At 39.1% G+C, this 19,574-nt stretch overlaps 1 protein-coding gene across 1 annotated transcript; it reads left to right on the top strand.

Annotated features, from left to right (window-relative positions):
- Window positions 1–15,893: 15,893 nt before the first annotated feature.
- Window positions 15,894–16,957, top strand: LOC118646793 (leucine-rich repeat extensin-like protein 3). Its single transcript, XM_036290450.1, has 4 exons — window positions 15,894–16,070; window positions 16,179–16,370; window positions 16,673–16,796; window positions 16,941–16,957. Exons 1-4 carry the CDS (start codon window positions 15,894–15,896, stop codon window positions 16,955–16,957), a joined length of 510 nt encoding a protein of 169 aa, XP_036146343.1.
- The last annotated feature ends 2,617 nt before the right edge of the window (window positions 16,958–19,574 follow it).

The raw sequence follows: 19,574 nt of genomic DNA, 5'->3' as shown, positions 1-19,574 counted from the left end.
AAGAATTTTTATTTAAAAGGAAAATTAGAAAATAAGAATTGCTCTTTTAAGATAGATGCGGGCTCCGATGTTTTGATTGTGAGTAAAAAGTTTCTAGAAAATAAAGGAAAAAGAATTTTATTAAAGAATGTAAACTTAAGATATCCTACTGGTGAAAAAGTTCCAATTCTGTTTAAAGTCTTTGTCAATATTCAAATTGGTAGATTTTCGAAGAAAATTCCTATGTTTGTAGCTGAAATTTGTGACGAATGTCTTTTGGAAGCAGACTTTTTGAGTTTTTTTTATTTTGATGAAGTTCTTAAATCGTTTTTCGAAAAAGAAGATCCTGAAAAAAAAGAAATTTTATCTTGCTCTCGTATTTCTAAAAATCAGGAGTTTTTCAAAGAAAACCAAGTTATCTTAAAAGAACTTTTGGAGAATAATTCCGAAAAATTGGATGCTAATCAAAAGGAAATGTTTTCTGTGTTTTTGAAAGAAAATTGTTCATTGTTTTCAGAAAATATTGTGGCTGGTAATTGTGATGTTTATAAACATGTTATAAATGTAAAAGATTCCCCCCCCCCATCAAGCAGGTACCTCGTCGAATTCCATTTTTAATGAGAGAGGAAGTTAATAAAACTTTGGAGATGTTAAAACAAGGAGTAATTGAGGAGTCCCATAGTCCCTGGACCTCTCCTGCAGTTTTGGTCAGAAAAAAGGATGGGACTATCAGATTTTGTGTCGATTATCGTAAATTGAATGATGTCACGGTAAAAGATTCTTATCCTCTACCTAAAATAGACGATATTCTCGACCATTTATCAGGTAATTCTTGGTTTACTACTTTAGATCTAAAAAGCGGTTATTGGCAAATTAAAATTCGTGAGGAAGATAAAGAAAAGACTGCTTTTTCCGTCGGGAATGGTTTATGGTAATTTACTGTTATGCCTTTTGGTTTGTGTAACGCCCCTGCGACTTTCGAGCGAGTAATGAAAAAATTTCGGCTGTGAGAGATTGGCCGATTCCTCATAATAAAAAACAATTACGAAGCTTCTTGGGTTTTTGTTCTTATTATTGTAAATTTGTTAAAAAATTTTCAACTTTAGCTAAACCACTTTATGTTTTAACTGAAAATCAAATTAAATTCATTTGGAATGAAGAATGTCAAAAGACTTTTTTGGAACTTAAACGAATATTACCATCTTCTTCTGTTCTTGCTTTTCCAAAGGAGGAAGGAGAGTTTATTTTAGATACGGACGCTTCAAATATTGGAATTGGCGCGGTTCTCTCACAGAGACAAGGTTCGGTTGAAAAAGTTATTGCTTATTACAGTCGTGTTTTGAGTAAAACAGAAAAAAATTATTGTGTGACGCGTCGCGAACTTTTAAGTATTATTGAAGCTTTGAGAGCATTTCGTCATTATTTGTTGCGACAGAAATTTTTAATTCGCACGGACCATGTTTCTCTTAAATGGTTAATGTCCTTTAAAGATTTAGAAGGACAATTGGCCCGCTGGTTGGAAAGGCTACAGCAATTTGATTTTGTGGTCTCTCATCGAAAAGGGCAACTTCATAAAAATGCGGATGATTTGTCCAGGCGTGAATGTGCTTCCTTAGACTGTGTTTATTGTGAGACAATTAAGAAGAAATTTTTGGAGGAACCTCCGAATTTGTTAGCCCGAATAATTCTTGCAGGAGAAACTTTGAAGAAATGGCAGGCCGATTAAAGGGCAGATCCTGATCTTTCGATGGTTATCCAAGCAAAAGAAATTGGAAGACGTCCATCTCGCTTAGAGTTCCCACCTGAGAGTAATCTTGCGCGTTTGTATTGGTTTTATTGGGATTCTCTGTTTATGGAAAATGGAATTCTTTACAAGATTTGGGAAGCACCAAATTTAAAATCGAGGATTTTCCAATTAATTGTTTCCAAGAAGCGTAGAGAAGAAATTTTAAGGGAAGCTCATGATTCTTCTTCTGGTGGTCATTTCGGGATTAATAAGACCCTGGAAAAGATTCGAAAACGTTTCTTTTGGGCTTCTTGTAAACAAGATGTCGAAAATTGGTGCAAAACATGTGAAGTATGTATTTCAAAAAAAGGTCCGCCTGGGAAAGAAAAATCTCCTTTGCAAATTTACAATGTTGGAGCACCTTTCGAAAGATTGCAAATGGACATTCTCGGTCCCCTTCCGAAAACTTCTTCTGGAAACAGATATCTTCTCGTCATCGTTGACTGTTTTACTAAATGGGTCGAAGCTTTTCCTTTTAAAAATTCAAGAGCGAGAACAATAGCCGAAGTTTTCGTCGATCAAGTTGTTTCCCGTCATGGTGTTCCCATAAAAATTCACACCGATCAAGGTAAGAATTTAGAATCGAAATTATTTGCAGAATTAATGATTCTTCTAGGAGTGAGAAAGACGCGTACAACTGCTTTGCATCCTCAATCTGATGGGCAGGTTGAACGTCAGCATCAGATAATAATAAATTATCTTTCGAAATATATTTCTGAAAATCAGAAGAATTGGGATCGTTGGATTCCAATGTTTCTTTTAGCTTACAGGACTTCTAAACATGAAATTACTGGAGTTACTCCTGCTGAACTATATTTTGCTAGAGATCTAAGACTTCCATTAAATTTATTTTTAGGAAATCCTCCAAAAACGTCGTCGCAGACTAGGAGTCAGTATATTGAGAATCTGAAGAGTAGATTAACGGAAATTCAGAAGAAAGCGAGGGATAGGATGAAAGTAAAATCTTTGCGGGTGAAATCCTGGTATGATTCGAAAGGCAGATCTAGTCTTTTTGAGATAGGAGAAAAAGTTTGGTTGTTTAATCCTCGAAGAAAACCTGGAAAGGCTCCTAAATTACAGAGCAATTTGGAAGGACCTTATTTGATTTTGAAAAGATTGAATGAAGTAGTTTTCTGTATCCAAAGATCGCCAAGGCACAGAAAGAAGATTGTTCATGCAGATAGGCTAGCGTCTTATTCAGAGAGACATTCTTTTATTTAGGAGAACGGAGCCCGTAAAAAAAAATAAAAATGAATAACAATAAAGATATTTTCTTTATTTAAAAAAAAAAACTTGTCTGGTTGGTTCTGTTTTTTTTTCCCCAGATTAAAGCTTAGAATTTGGTGACGCTTGGGTCGGAAATTTACGTCTGAGGCGGAAGAAGAGAAAAGGAATTGAGTCTTCTGAAGAGGGTACTCCTTCTAAGAAGATCGTTTCGCTCACGGTTTTTGGACGTGGTTTTCCCGTGAGACTTTGGACAAATGCCGAGACGGGGACTTGGGAGTCCTTCGGGACTGAAAGGGACCACGGAGTCATTCCCCCCCCCCCCTTGTCTGAAATGCAAGCAAGAAGGGCGCAAGTCTCTTGTGAAGAGAGAAGCGTCATCAATGTGGGAAGAGGAAGACGGGCGAGTTCTTCGCTTCGGGAAGGTAGGACTCCGTGCATCGTTCTGGAAACTGGCCACTTCCAAGAAGAGGATGAGCGAAAGTTCCAGCAGGTGGAGGAGAAGAAGGCGTTGCTCGGTAACCTGTGGCTCAGAGTAGAGCAAGAAACGTCTGAAAACTAAGCCTAGGAAGTTTTCCTCGAAGAAATCCTCCATGAATTGTCGGGACGACAATTCTGAAGAAGGGAGGTAGTGTTGCGAACGCGAGCTTCGCGAGCGTGAGCTTTGCGCGCGTTGTGAGCGCAAGCTTAACGCAAAAAATCAATATATCGATTGCCTCAGTCAGCTGAGTCTAACGGCCCCGGCGTTGCTTAGTTATGTATAAACAAATTATTTTGTTTAGAACTTCCTGAGACGTCGATTCGTGCGGACGTGCTCGCGTAGTTGTAATCGTATTCGCAGCTTTCAATAAAGTTTCTCGTTTGCCAAAAGCGTGTTTTTATTCCGCCGCGCTCGCGAGCGGAAGAGTGTGTGTGTTGGTGGAAGTGCGAGAGTGCTTCGGGAAGCGCAAGAATATGATACGTGTACATTTAAAATTGTTAGGCCGTTTTTTGATAACAATTAAAGAGAATAATAAAAATGTAACTGATTTAGAATCTGTATATCATCTAAAATTTTATGAAGACGTTATTAGTGCAGTTAACAAAGTAGAAGGTTTAGATGATGAAGTAGGAGTTTATTCTAAGTCTACTACAGCAGTAATGTTAGGAACATTAATTAAAAAAGTTGGTAATGTACTTATTACAGAATGCATTAAACGTCAGGATGATGAAAAAAAGCCTTAGTTAAAGATTTTTTAGAATTATTAACAGAAGATTATGGTACCAGTATTAACAAAACTGTTATGGAAACACGCTTGCAACAACAGAGACAAAAAGATAATGATCTTCCATCAATAGATGACATAGCTAAATTGTACATGTATTTAAAATGTAAACGGCAGAAAGCATTTAACGATTTAACAAATAAATACACATATGAAACTTGGTTGACCTTGGCACAATCTACATTAACCTCAGTTCAATTATTCAATCGCAAACGTGTTGGTGAAATTGAACGTACGTTAATAGATGATTTTGAACAATACAAAGGTATTGATCCAGACAAAATTGATGAACTCTTCAAAAAAATTTGGCACAAGAAGCAGTAAAAAAATATGTACGATTTGAAATTAGAGGCAAACTGGGTCAATCAGTACCTGTAATATTAAACTGCAATTTATTAGAATGTGTAAAATTAATACTACAGTATCGCAAAAACGCTGATGTTCCTGCAAAAAATCCATACGTTTTTGGTCTTCCAAGTTATAATCAAAAACGTTTTAAATATTTAAGAGCATGTGACCTTATGAAACAATTTTCTCAAGATTGTAATGCAAAATGTTACGTTCGATAAAAATTTTTCACTTATTTCATCTCACGTTCTCGCAACGCGCTCTCGCGTGCTCCGCCGGAGCACCCGTCTCACCGAGCGCTCCCCTCCCCACGAAATCAAACGCACGGGGTACCAGCGCGTACACCCTACGCTTACACTCTTTGTTAATTTTATTATTATTACGTGCGTAATTATTACTCCAATTGTCAAAGCTCAAATCCATCGAATCATGCCGCGTATAGTTAAAAGTTTCGTTAAAAGAGTAATATTCTTTCGTCACCTTTCTCTTTGCTATTAACGACAGGGTGCAACCGCCACCCCTCAACTCCTTCGTTAATTAATATTACTGCGATCTGTCGCAGTCATGCTATAGCTCTTTCACATTATTATCAACCTGGAATAATGTGAATATTTTTCAACTACGCGGTTCACGCGTGACACCCTCGCGCTGCCGAAGAGTCGGTCCAGCCGCGGAGCGCGTGTACCAAGTGGGATAGCAATGGCTCGAGCATTATTCCAACCGGGAAGTATGAGTGAGATAACATGAGTAAAGCAATTACGAAAGTATGCGGTTTAATTACTCCGCTCACAGAGGTGATAGGAGGAAGGCGAAGGAAGCATTCGAACGCTAACCACCCTGGCTATCTCTTGACCGAAGTTTATAATGATCCGAATAAAAATTAGAAATTATAAAATTTTAAAAATAATAGTTATTTGTCGCGGAATTTTCCATGGATTTGAGCTTCCCTACACCCGCGTACCCCTAGGACCCCCTAGTTTTGGGGTATATAAGGAGCGCGAGAGCCTCAGAAATCAGCACTTTTGCTCGTACAGCAAGTCGCGCTGCCTGTAAGCATACTCGCTCTGGCAAGACGTTACTCTGCCTAAAAGGTATTACCAGTGAAATTATTATTAGCCATCGCGCTCTTCGGAAAAAGTCAAATAACGAACTACGTTACATCCGAGCATACTACGCTGTGTTTATTAAATTCTCGATACGAGAATCAACGCTACTGTTGTAAGTAACACCTCTTCTATCCGCAACGCCGTAACTTCACTCTTATAAAATTTGTTATAGAAATCGATTAATTATAAACTCACTCTGGTTTACTTAAAATAAAGCTTCACTTACTATAAGTTCTATTCAATACAACTACCTAATAAAATTATAATAAAATTTACATCTAGTAAATAAAAAGTTCTTACTTATTTTGTATTACCCTATTGTGCGCGAGAAATATTAATTAAGAGGGGCAAACTATCCTCGGTGCTCCCAAAATTCCAAAGCGAAAAAGCGACTTCTCTGAATCCTTATCCTGGAGGCTGGGCGCTACGACTCAGGCGCCTGCTTCTTCCCTGAACTTCAGACCAGGGGCGCCTACCGGGGCGCTTAAGTTAGAAGGTGTCCAGGGGACAACGGGCGCCTATTAAGGCGCTTTTCACCCCCTACGTCGTCCCTCCACCTAACGGTGTACCACAGGGTAGCCCATAGGGCGCTCTCAGTCACAGACGCCCCATCTTTCCTTCGCGTGGGATTTGTTGCGCCCTCCCTGAGCGCTCCCCCTCACGCTCTTTACACCTTGTCGCTAATTGTACGCTCTTCCTCTCACTAGCGCTCATTCGCGCATCCGAAAAGTACCCACAAAAGAAAAAAGGTGCTCCCCCCCCTTTTTTCTTCTTTTTTTTCCTTTTTTCTTCTTTCTGGTCTAACTCTTTCCCTAAAGCACCACTAAGAAGCGCGTCATTCACGTAACAGGCAGTAAGTACGCGAATAGTGACAATAGCTACCAATCTTCTCTCTCTCTCTTTCCCTCTGTTCACGTGCTCTCGGTCCGCGTCCGTGTAAAAAGGAATAAGACGGGTAAAAGGAGAACCCGAGTCGATCTCTCACTTATACTCCGTGAGATGGTACGGGCTGCTCACTAGGGCGGTTACCCCCCACACTCCCCTCCTTATTCCATGGACAATGGGTTCGCCTATTTGGGCGCTTTATCCCCGCGGACTCCTGCAATTATAATCTAGGCAGATTGACTCGATTTCTCGTCTAACCCAGCAAGGTTACGCCGATTAAAACACTTAGTAAAACCTACACTACCCCCCCTTTTTTTTCTCTTCCTTTTTTTTCTTTTCTAAAAAAAAATTATTAACAGAGAGAAAGAGAGGGATTCAAATAGGAGGAACGTTACAACCTCTACATACACATCGCCGCGATCACGAATCAAACGATTCTAGCCACACTCGTTTATTAAATTACCTGCCTGACACGTGTCTTTTGTATAACCATGGGTTCTCTTAATAAATTCGGTTTACAACCTAACTGTAGGACATCATGCCGCGGTCTCGCCGAGGGGGAAGAAAGCGGCAGATCAAGCGATTGAAGTGGCGCCTTATTGAGGCCGGAACCTTCGATCCACGAGTCTTCGATCGACCTCCGCCCCCCGACGCCTCCCCGACGGCACGGATCTCCGGGGCCGTTCGAATTACCCCCTCCACAGCCGCCCTCCTGCCCCCAACTAATATCCCCAGCACCGCCCTGCCGTATTACGCCACCACCGATCCCCGCTCCCTTCAGGCGCCCGCCACCCCGGCTGCCCCCGGGGACTGATACTGCCCCTATCCGGGCTCCCACACGGCCCGTAAAGGTGGACCGCCAAGTCCGTCCACCCCCGCGGCAGAAGCCCCGCATAACTAGCAACGAGGTCTTCGTCGGGTCACTCCCTAAATTGATACTGTCCGCCAAGGCGACCCCTCGGTCAATTGAGACCTATCAGAGGCTCCTCAAGCCTCTTGGAGGAACACCATCTCCAAAACAAAGCAAGCGGGCAGAAAATTGAAGAGCATTGTAAGAAAAAGAAAAAAAAATATATATATATAATAAATATATAATTCCATAAACTGATACATTCTTTTCCTACCCACAGAACTCACACTCAATAAATTACGCTCCTGGGGGAACCACGGTTCACGCTCGGCCCCGCATACTCCCCCCAGGACGTAACACAAAAGTTGCACATTTATTACGTAGCACTAAGTTAAGAAAGCACATTGCCACGTTTTATGCAAGTATGGAACTCGCTAACAATGAAATATCTGATCTTGCAAACTTCATGGGACACGCTGAAAAGATACACAGAGAAGTGTACAGACAACCCATTATTGGTCGTGATATTTTAAATATTATACAACATTTAGAAGCTGCTCTTGGATATAATTCAGAAGAGGAAAATATAGAGGAAAATTTTACTAAAAATGATTGTATTAGTGAAGAAAATACAGAAGAATCTATAAATAATATTAGTGAAGGAAATACAGAAGAATTTATAAATAAAGGTACAAATAAACTATTATTTAATTAATAACGTTAATTTATGTTAAGGTCATTATTATTAATCATTTTATTATTAGTCAATATTCATTAAAATATTGTAGTCATTTATATGAATCTTTCTGAAATTCACAAAGATATAAAATATATTAAAATGTATTTATTAACACCTTAACTGTTAGCGTCAAATATCTTTGTTTTTTCGATCATGGCCTAAATTACCAAAAAATTGAGAACCTTTGACACTAAAGTTCATGACTTTGGTAGTTAAGAGGTTAACTACACTACATTTATTAATGTAATACTTATTTTAATTACAGAAACAAGTTCATTTAATGATGATATAACATTTAAGTCAGAAATTACAAATGAACCAAAAATTAAGAGACGTTCCAGTAAGTATTATATTAATGTTTTAATCACAATTGGATCCTTTCCTTGGGAACTAGTTGATCTTAACTGTTTCGAAAATAAGCGCAAATAGCGCGAAGCCTTGGACGCTCGCGCTCTCGCTAGCGGCAAGCCGAGCCCTCAATATTTTGCTTGAATCGACGGCCTCCGCGATTCGTGAATGTCACTGGCGAGCCGCGTGAGATCGATGGTATGCGGGAGCCTGTTGTCAACATCTCGACCTTCTGGAGAAGTCGTGTTCACTCTGTTACTTAGTCAGATATTTGTTTGATCGACTCCTCCGGAGGTTCGAAGAGACAAGGCTCGTTCGTTGCTCGCGGAACCAGTGAATCGCTAGACCGTCGTCGAGTGCGGACCGCATTTTTGTCTCAGCGAAAAAAGCGCGCCTTTTTTCTCGTTGTCGCGCGTGCTACGCGCCGACATTCGCACGCTTCTACGTTTGTGAATAGCCCTTGTATTTTTTTGCGAGTCAAATTAAACGTAACTTTCTCATTGGAAACACAGTTTTTATTTTCTTTCGCTTGATACACGTCTTTTCTCTTCTCTCATCCTTGCCTGAGTGAACGCCGCGGATCCGCGTTGTGTCCGATTCTTTTCCGGAACTCTTTTTCGTGACATTAACATTGTTTTAAATAGATGACAATTAAAAGTTAGAATTCTTTCTAAAAAAGAGTATGGCATCGATATTCGCATCTCTAGAAATATTGTTATCGCTTTTCCGCGATGCTGATTGGTTCTCTCGTTGCGCTTACTTCGTGTTGCGAGAGTAATCATTGCGATTGAATTTTGACAGCTGTCAAATTTGTATAAATGGTTATCTATACAATTATTGTAATTTATTTTTAGAAAATAAAAAGTTAAGTAGCGCGCGCAAAGCGCGCGTCTGTGGTGTCTAGTATATTTTAAAATTAATGGTTATAAATTTTAAAAATCTATAATTGTGTTTTAATTTATTTAATTAAAGTTTTGGAAACAAAAACTAAATAATGTTGTAACATTTTTTAATTTCGCAATTTTACAAGAAAGTATTTAGGTTTTTATAAGACTTATGACGTGACGTTTTTCGTCAGTCACAAGGGCCGGATGGCCCGACCGGAAAAGGTCATTTGGGGCCGCTCATTACCCCGAGAGGGAGAGCGGCCTCTCCTTTTCTGAATAATATTTCTTTTAGTATTAAGTCACTTAGGTATCCGCCAAGCGGAAATCACGATCCGCGGGAGAAGTGGTGTGCCACGACTACCAGTTGTAATCATAGACTAACGTAGACGGAGCCTTTCGAACAGGGGTAGCTGATTTTTGCGGTAAGGGGAGAGGCAGGAACTTCGGTCAGTTCCGTCGCGATTCGACTATGTTCGGCATTATATCGTCCGTCGCTCACTTGCTCGCGCTTTATCTCTCTCTCGCTTTCTCTCTCTCTTTTGCAGTCATATTCTCTTTCGCTCGCGCTCTCTTTATCTCTCTTTCTCGCTCTCTCTATACGTAAACCGCATCTCAAACAGGTACAATAATAATCTCAACCTTGTAATTAACGGCTCACCTATCGCCCTTGTCAACCAGGCTGTCAATCTTGGCATTACGCTCACCAGTACCTTAAACTGGTCAGAACACGTCAAAACATCTGCTAGCAGAATTAACGGTGCCCTCTGGAGGCTAAAACTTCATAAAAACTACCTTGCCACCCCGCTTCGGGCACGGCTGGTGTCCTCGCTCATCTTCCCCTACTTCGACTATTGCGCGGCGGTTTTCACTGACCTCACCGGCCAGCAGAAGCTTAAGCTTAAGCGATTAATGAACGCCTGCGTACGGTTCATCTTCAATTTACGCAAGGACGTGTCACCCTACTATGACAAACTTGGCTGGTTATGCACAGATGATAGGAGAACGTACCTCATTGGCTGCCTCTTATACTCTATTATCCGAATTGGCAACCCGCCATACCTCGCTTTTTCCTTTCACCCCTATGTCCCTTCCTGCTCCCTCCCCCGCTTCCTCTCCCCCGACCTTGCCCTTCCCTCCTGCAGAACATCCACCTACCAACTATCTTTCACCAATGTCGGATCTAAACTCTGAAACTCGCTCCCGGCCTCCATAAGAGTCCTCCTCGCTCAACGCCTTTAAGCCGAGTTTCTTTAGTCACCTGCAAAGAATCGCGCCGCCTCACTTTGTGGCTTATTAGCGTCTTGTTCGTCTTCCGTCATGAAGACTCTAGCATTAAATTTCCTGCGCTGGAATGCTCTGCTGTTTCCAATAAAAATTCTCCGCTATTTCTTCTCTGCTAAATTCTTCCTATATGGCGCTATGTATTGTAATGTATTGTACAGCTGCAATCGACATCGTATTGTGAATCTGCGTCCGCACATTCCTACATTCCTACATTCCTACATTTTTACTTTTCTACACTTTTACATTTTTTATTCTTACGTTTTTTTTAGCTTTTTACACTTTGTGATTTTTGCGATTTTTGCGATTTTATGCGATGAATATTTTTGCGATAAACTTTGCGATAAACCAACTATGTGCTAATGTCTAATATTGTATTCTATTTAGTTGTAGTATGATCAACGCTTACTTTTACTCAATCCGAGTTACTATGCATGTACATTCTTAGAGGGCTTGCCCTAGAATGTTAAATAAACGCTTCTCTCTCTCTCTCTCTCTCTCTCTCCCCCTCTTGCAGTCATATGTCGAATTAGTAGTCAAATATTATCGAGCGTACTCGAATTCAACCGAAGTTCCTAGGCTACCTCTTCACCCCGAATATCAGCCCTCTCTCGCCCTAAGTGATAAGTAATGTTCTATCTACGTTAGTCTATGGTTGTAATTAATGGAGCAGCCGTCGAGGGAATGTTAATAAAAAGTATAGACGATTGAGCGGCGGGGCCCCGGACAGCTGGAGGACAGCGAGTAAAAGCAAGTATTTACCTACAGTACCGAGGTACGTAGGAAAGTCGAGGGACAAACACTGCCGCTGTATCTTATTATAGAGAAAGGAGCAGCAGTCCGGTACACCCGACGACCAGGGTGGAGGAAACCTCAGCCGGAGCGATCGTCACGGCCTCAAGAAATAAGCCGGACGGGGCCTGATCCACTCCGAACCAGTCCAGCAACCGCCGTTACGGCGAGGAAGGACATCGAGGCGTGCAATCCGCATTTTTCAAATGGCGTGGCGTCACGACCAGAGGCGCCCTCGGACGCTGAGATCCTGCAGGACTGGCGGAGGACCCCCCCATCGACTAGCGATCGGTGTGCGCGAATTGAAGCGCGATCGATGCACGGGCCGCTGCCGGCGTCCGCGGCGCCCCCGACCGCTCACGGTTCGTCACTGTTCGGTGAGACACACACAAGAGCGGTTCCACGGCCCTCGACGACGCCAACATCTGTAAGGCCACCACTTCGACTACACGGTAAGGGCGGAGACGGCCGGCCCGGCATTTCGTAAGAAGTAACTACCCTACCGAGCGTTCGGTGGGCGGATTAATTATAACCGGGATACCGAGAGTAGAATCACCGCGTAGCAGGGCCGTGTCGATCTCCGCCTCGTCTAGATTACTAATTGCGCCTATTGTCTCCTCCCTCGAGGAGTATGTCGAGCCGACAGTCGATCTCTGTATATGTAAAAAATAACGTCTCGCGAAGGGATAGTGCGTAGATTCATAGTTACGGGATTCACTTGCCACATACCGAGAGTGTCAGCCAGGTGCGCAGTACCGAGGCGAGCTTCCGTAGATGAGAATATCTACACGGAATGCGCACATTACGTCGCAGTCTATCCCGTTTATTGTTAATGTCGCGTGTCGTATTGTTGAATTTAGAGTGTAGCCTATACCGTGTACTTTTCGAGAGTTTGTAAATGCCAAGTTAAGTACGATACAGCCGTACCAGAGAGTCATGTCGAATGATTAAAATGTATGCGTTGTACAACGTTGTTGCCATCCTATTTTCAATACACGCTTATTATACTTATTAATTCGATCTAGTTATTAATGCGAGACCTCTCCTCTTCTATTCCGCGTACCGAGAAAGGACCTCGCCCCTCTGCCACTTCGCGTAGAGGCGGGCTAGCCGGCATTCGGCCGTTGTGCGAAGTACCGAGGCGAGTTGCGATTTTTGTGCGGCGCGAATTCCGCGTTTGGCGCCCAATTTATAGTAAAGGAAGTGACGAGCACGACAAAGTTGTAGACGCGGAAAAACTAACGTCGCAGACTATAAACAAAGTAAAACCGACAAACAAACATCTAAAGTTTTGACATTTGAAAACATCTTGTGTAAAAACTTACCTCAATTTATACATTTAATATTGTACGAAAATTCTAATAACACTATGACCAATAATTTTTTATAGGTTCTCCGTATGGTCACACAAAGCGAAAACGGTGGAATTAAAACGAAAAATCAGTAGTGCTAACAGCATTCAATAAAGACATAAAGATTGGCAAATTACCATCCTTAAGGACAATTCACGAAGTTATAAGACAAAATCCCTGCTTAAGACATCTCCACAAATTAAAACATGGTTGCATAACCAACTTAAGAAAACTAAGAAAATCAAATAACCATTCAATTATTTTATTATCCAAAAGACAGACTATTTTAGGTTGTAATTTAAAAAAAATAATCACAATTTCTTAAGTAATCACCAATCTGGCAGATTTCATTATTAGAAATTAAAGTGACACAACGTTTTGGCTAGATGCTTTCGAGACCTTATCAAGTGTATCTAGAAATTTATAAAGGACTTATGCGTCCTTTGTACATTTCTAAATACACTTCATAAGGTTTAGGAAGTATCTAGCAAAAACGTTATGTCACTTCAAGTTTTAAAATCTGCTAGCTTAGGCATTACTTAAGAAATTGTGATTAATTTATTATATATTTGTTCCCTTATACTATTGCGTTCGATTCTCTTATAACTCAAGTGTATTTTTTCTCAAATATTAAGTATGCAAATGTGCATATGTGTAGTATGTTATTATTAAAAAATTACTTTATTATTAATACTCTGAAAACGTGGTTTTTTAGTTTACTGTTATAAATTAAAAACTGAAAGAATAAGTTTATAATAACTTTCTTTAAATTATTACATTCATGTTATAATAAAATATCTATATTATTTGTACGTGCATCGAATAAAATTTTTTTATTACATTGTATGTCAAATCAGTCGCCTATTTCTTCTCATACCTTTTTATTTCTATAACAAACGTATATTTTATATTTATCTTATATTATATATATTGTATTATGTTACAACATATATTTGCGCTTTTTACTCTTTTCCATCATTCATAATTTAAATAACTTTGGATAATATTGATATTATTGCTCATTACATTCTCATTTCTCAAAAAGCTGGAATCTTATTAAATTAATATTCTTATTCCTCTGTTTTCTAAGCAAAAGAAAATATTGCATGTATAATAAAATCTTATAAGTATACATACAATATATATTTAATAAAAGACAACATATAGAATTAGAACACATTTAACATTCATATAAACTATTATAAAATATTTACTTGCCAACCAAATACATTACTGGCCAACTTCAGTTAACCTTTTATTGTAATTAAATCCTCCTTTTATTTGTAATTAAATATGTAATTATATATTTAAAATCTCTTTTGCTAAATATACTTTATTCTAACCTGAACATATTTTAAATTTGTATTATTTTTTAAATACAACTACAAAATAGATTTGGACATATTGAAGTATTTGAAATTAGTATTATATATTTAATTATACAATATAAGAAGTTAATAATCATCTACTTAAGCTATACGTAATATATTTTAATATTACATCATTATTAAATGCATTAATTATATATGGTAATATAATAAATACCTTATTTTATTTACAAGTTTGAGTCTCTGAAGTATTCAGTACAAAGGATTTTATATTTCTGAAGAAAATAAATCCATTGATAAAAATACACATCGCAGTGAATATGCTCAAACCATTAAATGTTAACATATTTATAATTGTAAGAGCATTATCAAAATTTGGATTAAAATAAGTATAAACGTGTCAAAACATAAAACTAAAAAATAACAGAGTGAGTCCCAGATGCGCAGTAACAAACAGACACCACCAATCAAATTCTATAAATTCATCCTAACCCTAATCAACCCAGTAATCTGATTGATGGTGTCCGTTTGTTACTGTGCGCATCTAGGACGCTTCCGAATAACATAACCGTGTTTCACTTTTAATGCCCGTTTACTTTTATTTAATTTTGTAAAAATTCCGACTTCTTACTTTAAAAATAGTTACATATTTTCTTCTTGATACTTACTAAAATATTATCTTCATCAATACTTTCTTCTCGCTTTGATTTAATAATAATCAAATTAATTATATTGACAATCTGTATCAATAACACAGGCACACAAAAAAAGTGGTTGGTCCGACGGACTAGACTAGTCAATTCTTATGTATTTCGACCCGCTGAATCCGAATCCAAGGTCAGAATTGCAAAGTTAGCTAGCATTTTCTAACCTCAAAAAAAATTTTTTTTTAATGTTAGTCCGGCAAACCAGACTAGTCAATTCTTATGTATTTTGACCTGCTGAATCCGAATCCAAGATCAGAATTTCCGAATTGGCTCATTTTTTCCTAACCTCAAAAAAAAAAATTTTTTTTTTAATGTTGGTCCGGCGAACCAGACTAGTCAATTCTTATGTATTTTGACCCACTGAATCCGAATCCAAGATCAGAATTTCCGAATTGGCTCATTTTTTCCTAACCCCCAAAAAAAATTTTTTTTTAATGTTGGTCCGGCGGACCAGAATAGTCTATCTTTATGTATTTTGACCCGCTGAATCCAAATTCAATGTCAGAATTGCTGCATTGGCTCATTTCTTCCTAATCTAAAAAAAAAATTTTTTTTAAATCTTGGTCTGGACAATTGAGCAATTCTGACCTTAAATTTGGATTCAATGGGTCAAAATACATAAAAATAGACTATTCTGGTCCGTCAAACCAACATAAAAAAAATTTTTTTTTAGATTAGGAAAAAATGAGCCAATTCGGAAATTCTGATCTTGGATTCGGATTCAGTGGGTCAAAATACATAAGAATTGACTAGTCTGGTTCGCCGGACCAACATTAAAAAAAAATTTTTTTTGAGGTAAAAAAATGCGAGCTAACTTTGCAATTCTGACCTTGGATTTGGATTCAGCGGATCGAAATACATAAGGATTGACTAGTCTAGTCCGCCAGACCAACCACTTTTTTTTTGTGTGCCTGTAATTAATGATCAAACCACAGCCATAAACAATCCATCAAAAATGAAGATACCATTCAAACGGCCATAAAATTTCTAAAGCCGATTTCGTAAACATCACTGCCATGTACCTGCATACGTTTGAGGAGCCGCTATTAGCGCTACCAATCTTCTATCTTCATTGCTTATTAAAAGCAGAACAAGAACAAACTTATGCTGATAGTAATAGCGTCTCCCCGAACGCACCCATGCATTCCAGTGTGCCTCCCACATCGAATCATGGCGGCGAACAAGGATGTTACGTAAGTAAAAATATACCGTATCTCGTAAAAATATTCATTGAAAATATAAAAATAATACATTTAATTTCAGCAACATGGAAATAGATGTAGAAGGAGATGAAATAATAGCCAATGCAACAAGTCACACCTGCAGCTTCTCAATTTGAGAAGCTGCAACAAACAAATGCACCACCACATCAGCCAACATCACCACTACCACCACTGGTGGCAATCCCACCACCGGCGGCAATCCCACCACCAGCGGCGATCCCACCACCGGCGACGATCCCACTACCGCCGCCACCGCCGCCGACGACGTCGGTCTCATCGATGACATGGTGGGAGGCCACACCAACGTGGCCATACCCATGAGGAGAAGTGATGATTCTACCACCGCCACCGCCACAGCAGTCCATAAGACATACATAAAAAACACACAAAATACTCCAGGTTATCTTTATATATTAATATCAAGGTCTGGTCCGTGATACACATCAGTTTTTTTGATGCGATAGTGCAGCACAGTAACCCACAAAAAAATAGTCTGTATCACGGACCAGACTATGATATTTTTATATATTTTGTTTATTAAAATTAATTCTCTTTCTTTTTTCTTATTACAGTTCTTCGATGGCAACGAGCAGGCCGCGGGCGAGGAAGAGGCCGCAGACAGGGCCGCGGAAGGCAGCATATCCGAGGAATGGGCCGCGGAGGGTAACATATGTATATATATTCTACAAATAAAAGGTAAGTAATATAGATGTGGAACAATGATAAAAGTACTGTTATGTGACAGTAGCTACAAACGATCAAGGAATTCCTTGATCCGCAGCTGTCACATTACAGTATAATTTTACGTGTACAAAATAACATTTTTTATTATTGTTTCAGAACAATGCCATGAATAGACAGAAAATATAATAAATAATTGTATAATATATATAATATGTATTATTATATGTATATTTAAATAAATATTTTTTGTACTTTAACAAGTTATTATGTTGTACTTTGTTAAACAATTTTTATATTATGTTGTACACTGGTGTCAATGAGATACGCAATGTGAGATAGTTGAAGACCAAAAAGAAACCTCTCCGAGGTTTTTCTCTATGGAGATTGAGGTACTTATGAGATCATCGATGGAAGAACTTTGAGAAAGGTAAAGAGGCAAAGAAAGAGAAAGAAAAAGAAAGACAGCGAGAGCGGTCAGTGGAAAGAATGGGGACTAAAAAAAATGGAAAGCAGAGCATTCGACGTATGCAAGTTTTCTTATTTTGTGTAATTCAATTGTACACTGGTGTCAATGAAATAGATGAGATGTATGATGTAGATTTGCTAGAGGAGCTATCTCATTTAAATATCATAAAAATTAAATTGTAAAATGGTACATCTTTTAAACGAAAACTTGATATAATTTCTTTAATAAAACTAATCTATTTAGTTTTAAATTCTAACTAATACAATTAATGGCGTTATCTCGTAGTATTATGTGGGAATTGATTGCTTCCTCTAAAGGAGATAATCACCTGTCTAAATAAAATTATAAATTAATATTGGAATGCTGGGACAAAAATAACGTTTCACGAAAACAGCCTCAGAGTATTATGCAAGATATTAATTAGATTCTACATGAAATATATAATGGTCATCGTTACGTACACAACCGAACGCCATCGATATCGAAGGAATGATTCGACAACTACAATCGTATATTCGCACAGCTCATTCGCGGCAGCACCTCCCGGGTTTCCAAAATTCTTACTTTTCGCGCGCTCCCTCTCTGTGACGTCGCTTTCGCATTACGCGGCGCGGTCCTCACTTCTTCGGACGGTCTCTGTGCGATAGCATCGAACACTATTTTCCGATACATTAATTGCTTGTGCGTTTCGGGTGATTAAAGTGCGCTTTATACTGTAGTTCTTCTCATACGCGTAACATCTCTGGTCCAGCTCTTGGTTCGTCTCATTATCGCCTACGCAAATTCGCTGCGTAACGACCACGGGGAGGCTTGCGGGCACCGCGCTCTCACATGCACCGCGCGTGGCTTACGTGGAAAAAGATTACGCCGGGAAGCTGATATCTGAGCGATCACTGCATTGCTTGCACTTCTCAAGGTGCAACCAGGTCAGTCTCTCTCCCTAGTCCTGTTCCTCTCGATCACTTATATTCCTGCTTAACGTGACGGGCACACGCGCTAAGGATTACAACGCGAACACACGCTCCGCGCGTGGCATATCTCGGGCGCGCTACAACCCACGCGCATTCAAGGAAGGATCGACCGCCGGAAACAAATCTTCTCGCGTTAAGAGTAACTCAAGTCGCTCTCGCATCAAATCATCCCAGAATTAACATTAAGGGTGCCGACAATCAAAAGGCAACCGAAACACTCGTAGAATTCATACTTATGCTACTATATGTCCCAAGCTGTTCAAAGAAGTCGAAGAAAACGATGGTCTAATTATCAGTATCGGTGTTACTTGTAACAATCATGATCACGGTAAGTATAATATATTTAAAATATATCATTCGTGATACCATTGCTATATTTTCTATTTATTGCATCTAATTCTTTTATATATAAATATATAATGTGCTATTTTATGCTTTCAGAATAATGGATGTTAAATGTGCCACAAGATTTTATTGACAAGTGGATATGGTTCCGTGTCCAACGGGACATCGAGTTAGGGTCATCTCAGGTCAGGTATTAACTCATCTCTGCTGATATTATATTTATAAAAAATTTTTGTTACATATAATTATTTTAATGATCTTAAATTAAGGCAAAACAAAATCATATTCTAGAAGAGGCATTCTATACAGTTTTTCTTTCAGCATTTCCAGGTGGAAATTTTAATAGTGACATGCACCATAAACAAATATCCCATGTTAACTCTACCAAATATCAATTGTAATTCGGACTTCAGTTCAGCTTTGAGAAATCTTGATGGCAAATTATACCCTTTGGATGGAAAACGAAGAAACAGATATTCCAAGTACTTCAGAAACAACAAAAAAGTTTTAACCACGTCACGAATGGAATATATCCATAATAAATATATAACGCACTGCGATGATAGAAATCCATCCAAAGGGTATAATTTGCTATCAAGATTTCTCAAGCTGAACTGAAGGCCGAATTACAATTGATATTTGGTAAAGTTAACATGGGATATTTGTTTATGATGCATGTCACTATCAAAATTTCCACATGAAAGTGCTGAAAGAAAGACTGTATAGAATGCCTCTTCTAGAATATGATTTTGATTCGTTTTAATTTAAGATCATTAAAATAATTATATTGTGACGTGACAGCCGCAGGCTGCTGTTTGTCACAGGGCCCTAAGGGCCCTTACGCATTACCATCACGCGGGTCCTGCGTCCTCCCGCTCGGGAGCGGATGCAAAAGCGTGTTGTCTTGTATTTTTTGTGTGTGTGATGTCCCACGTGTTGTCCGGTTATTAATCGATAAGATTCTGGCGAGCGCTGCATCGCGAGTGCGGCGGGAACCGGTGGCCACAG

Source organism: Monomorium pharaonis, chromosome 1 (assembly GCF_013373865.1).
Source record: "Monomorium pharaonis isolate MP-MQ-018 chromosome 1, ASM1337386v2, whole genome shotgun sequence".
Lineage (NCBI taxonomy): Eukaryota > Metazoa > Arthropoda > Insecta > Hymenoptera > Formicidae > Monomorium > Monomorium pharaonis.
This window is presented reverse-complemented; position numbering and strand designations above follow the sequence as displayed.

Excerpts from the sequence above, each read along its gene's own strand:
- LOC118646793 (XM_036290450.1), top strand. The coding sequence starts at position 15,894 with ATGTACCTGCATACGTTTGAGGAGCCGCTATTAGCGCTACCAATCTTC. Across the intron at positions 16,071-16,178 it reads GCGGCGAACAAGGATGTTAC|CCAATGCAACAAGTCACACC; the intron begins GTAAGTAAAAAT and ends ATGAAATAATAG. Across the intron at positions 16,371-16,672 it reads CACCGCCGCCGACGACGTCG|TTCTTCGATGGCAACGAGCA; the intron begins GTCTCATCGATG and ends TTCTTATTACAG.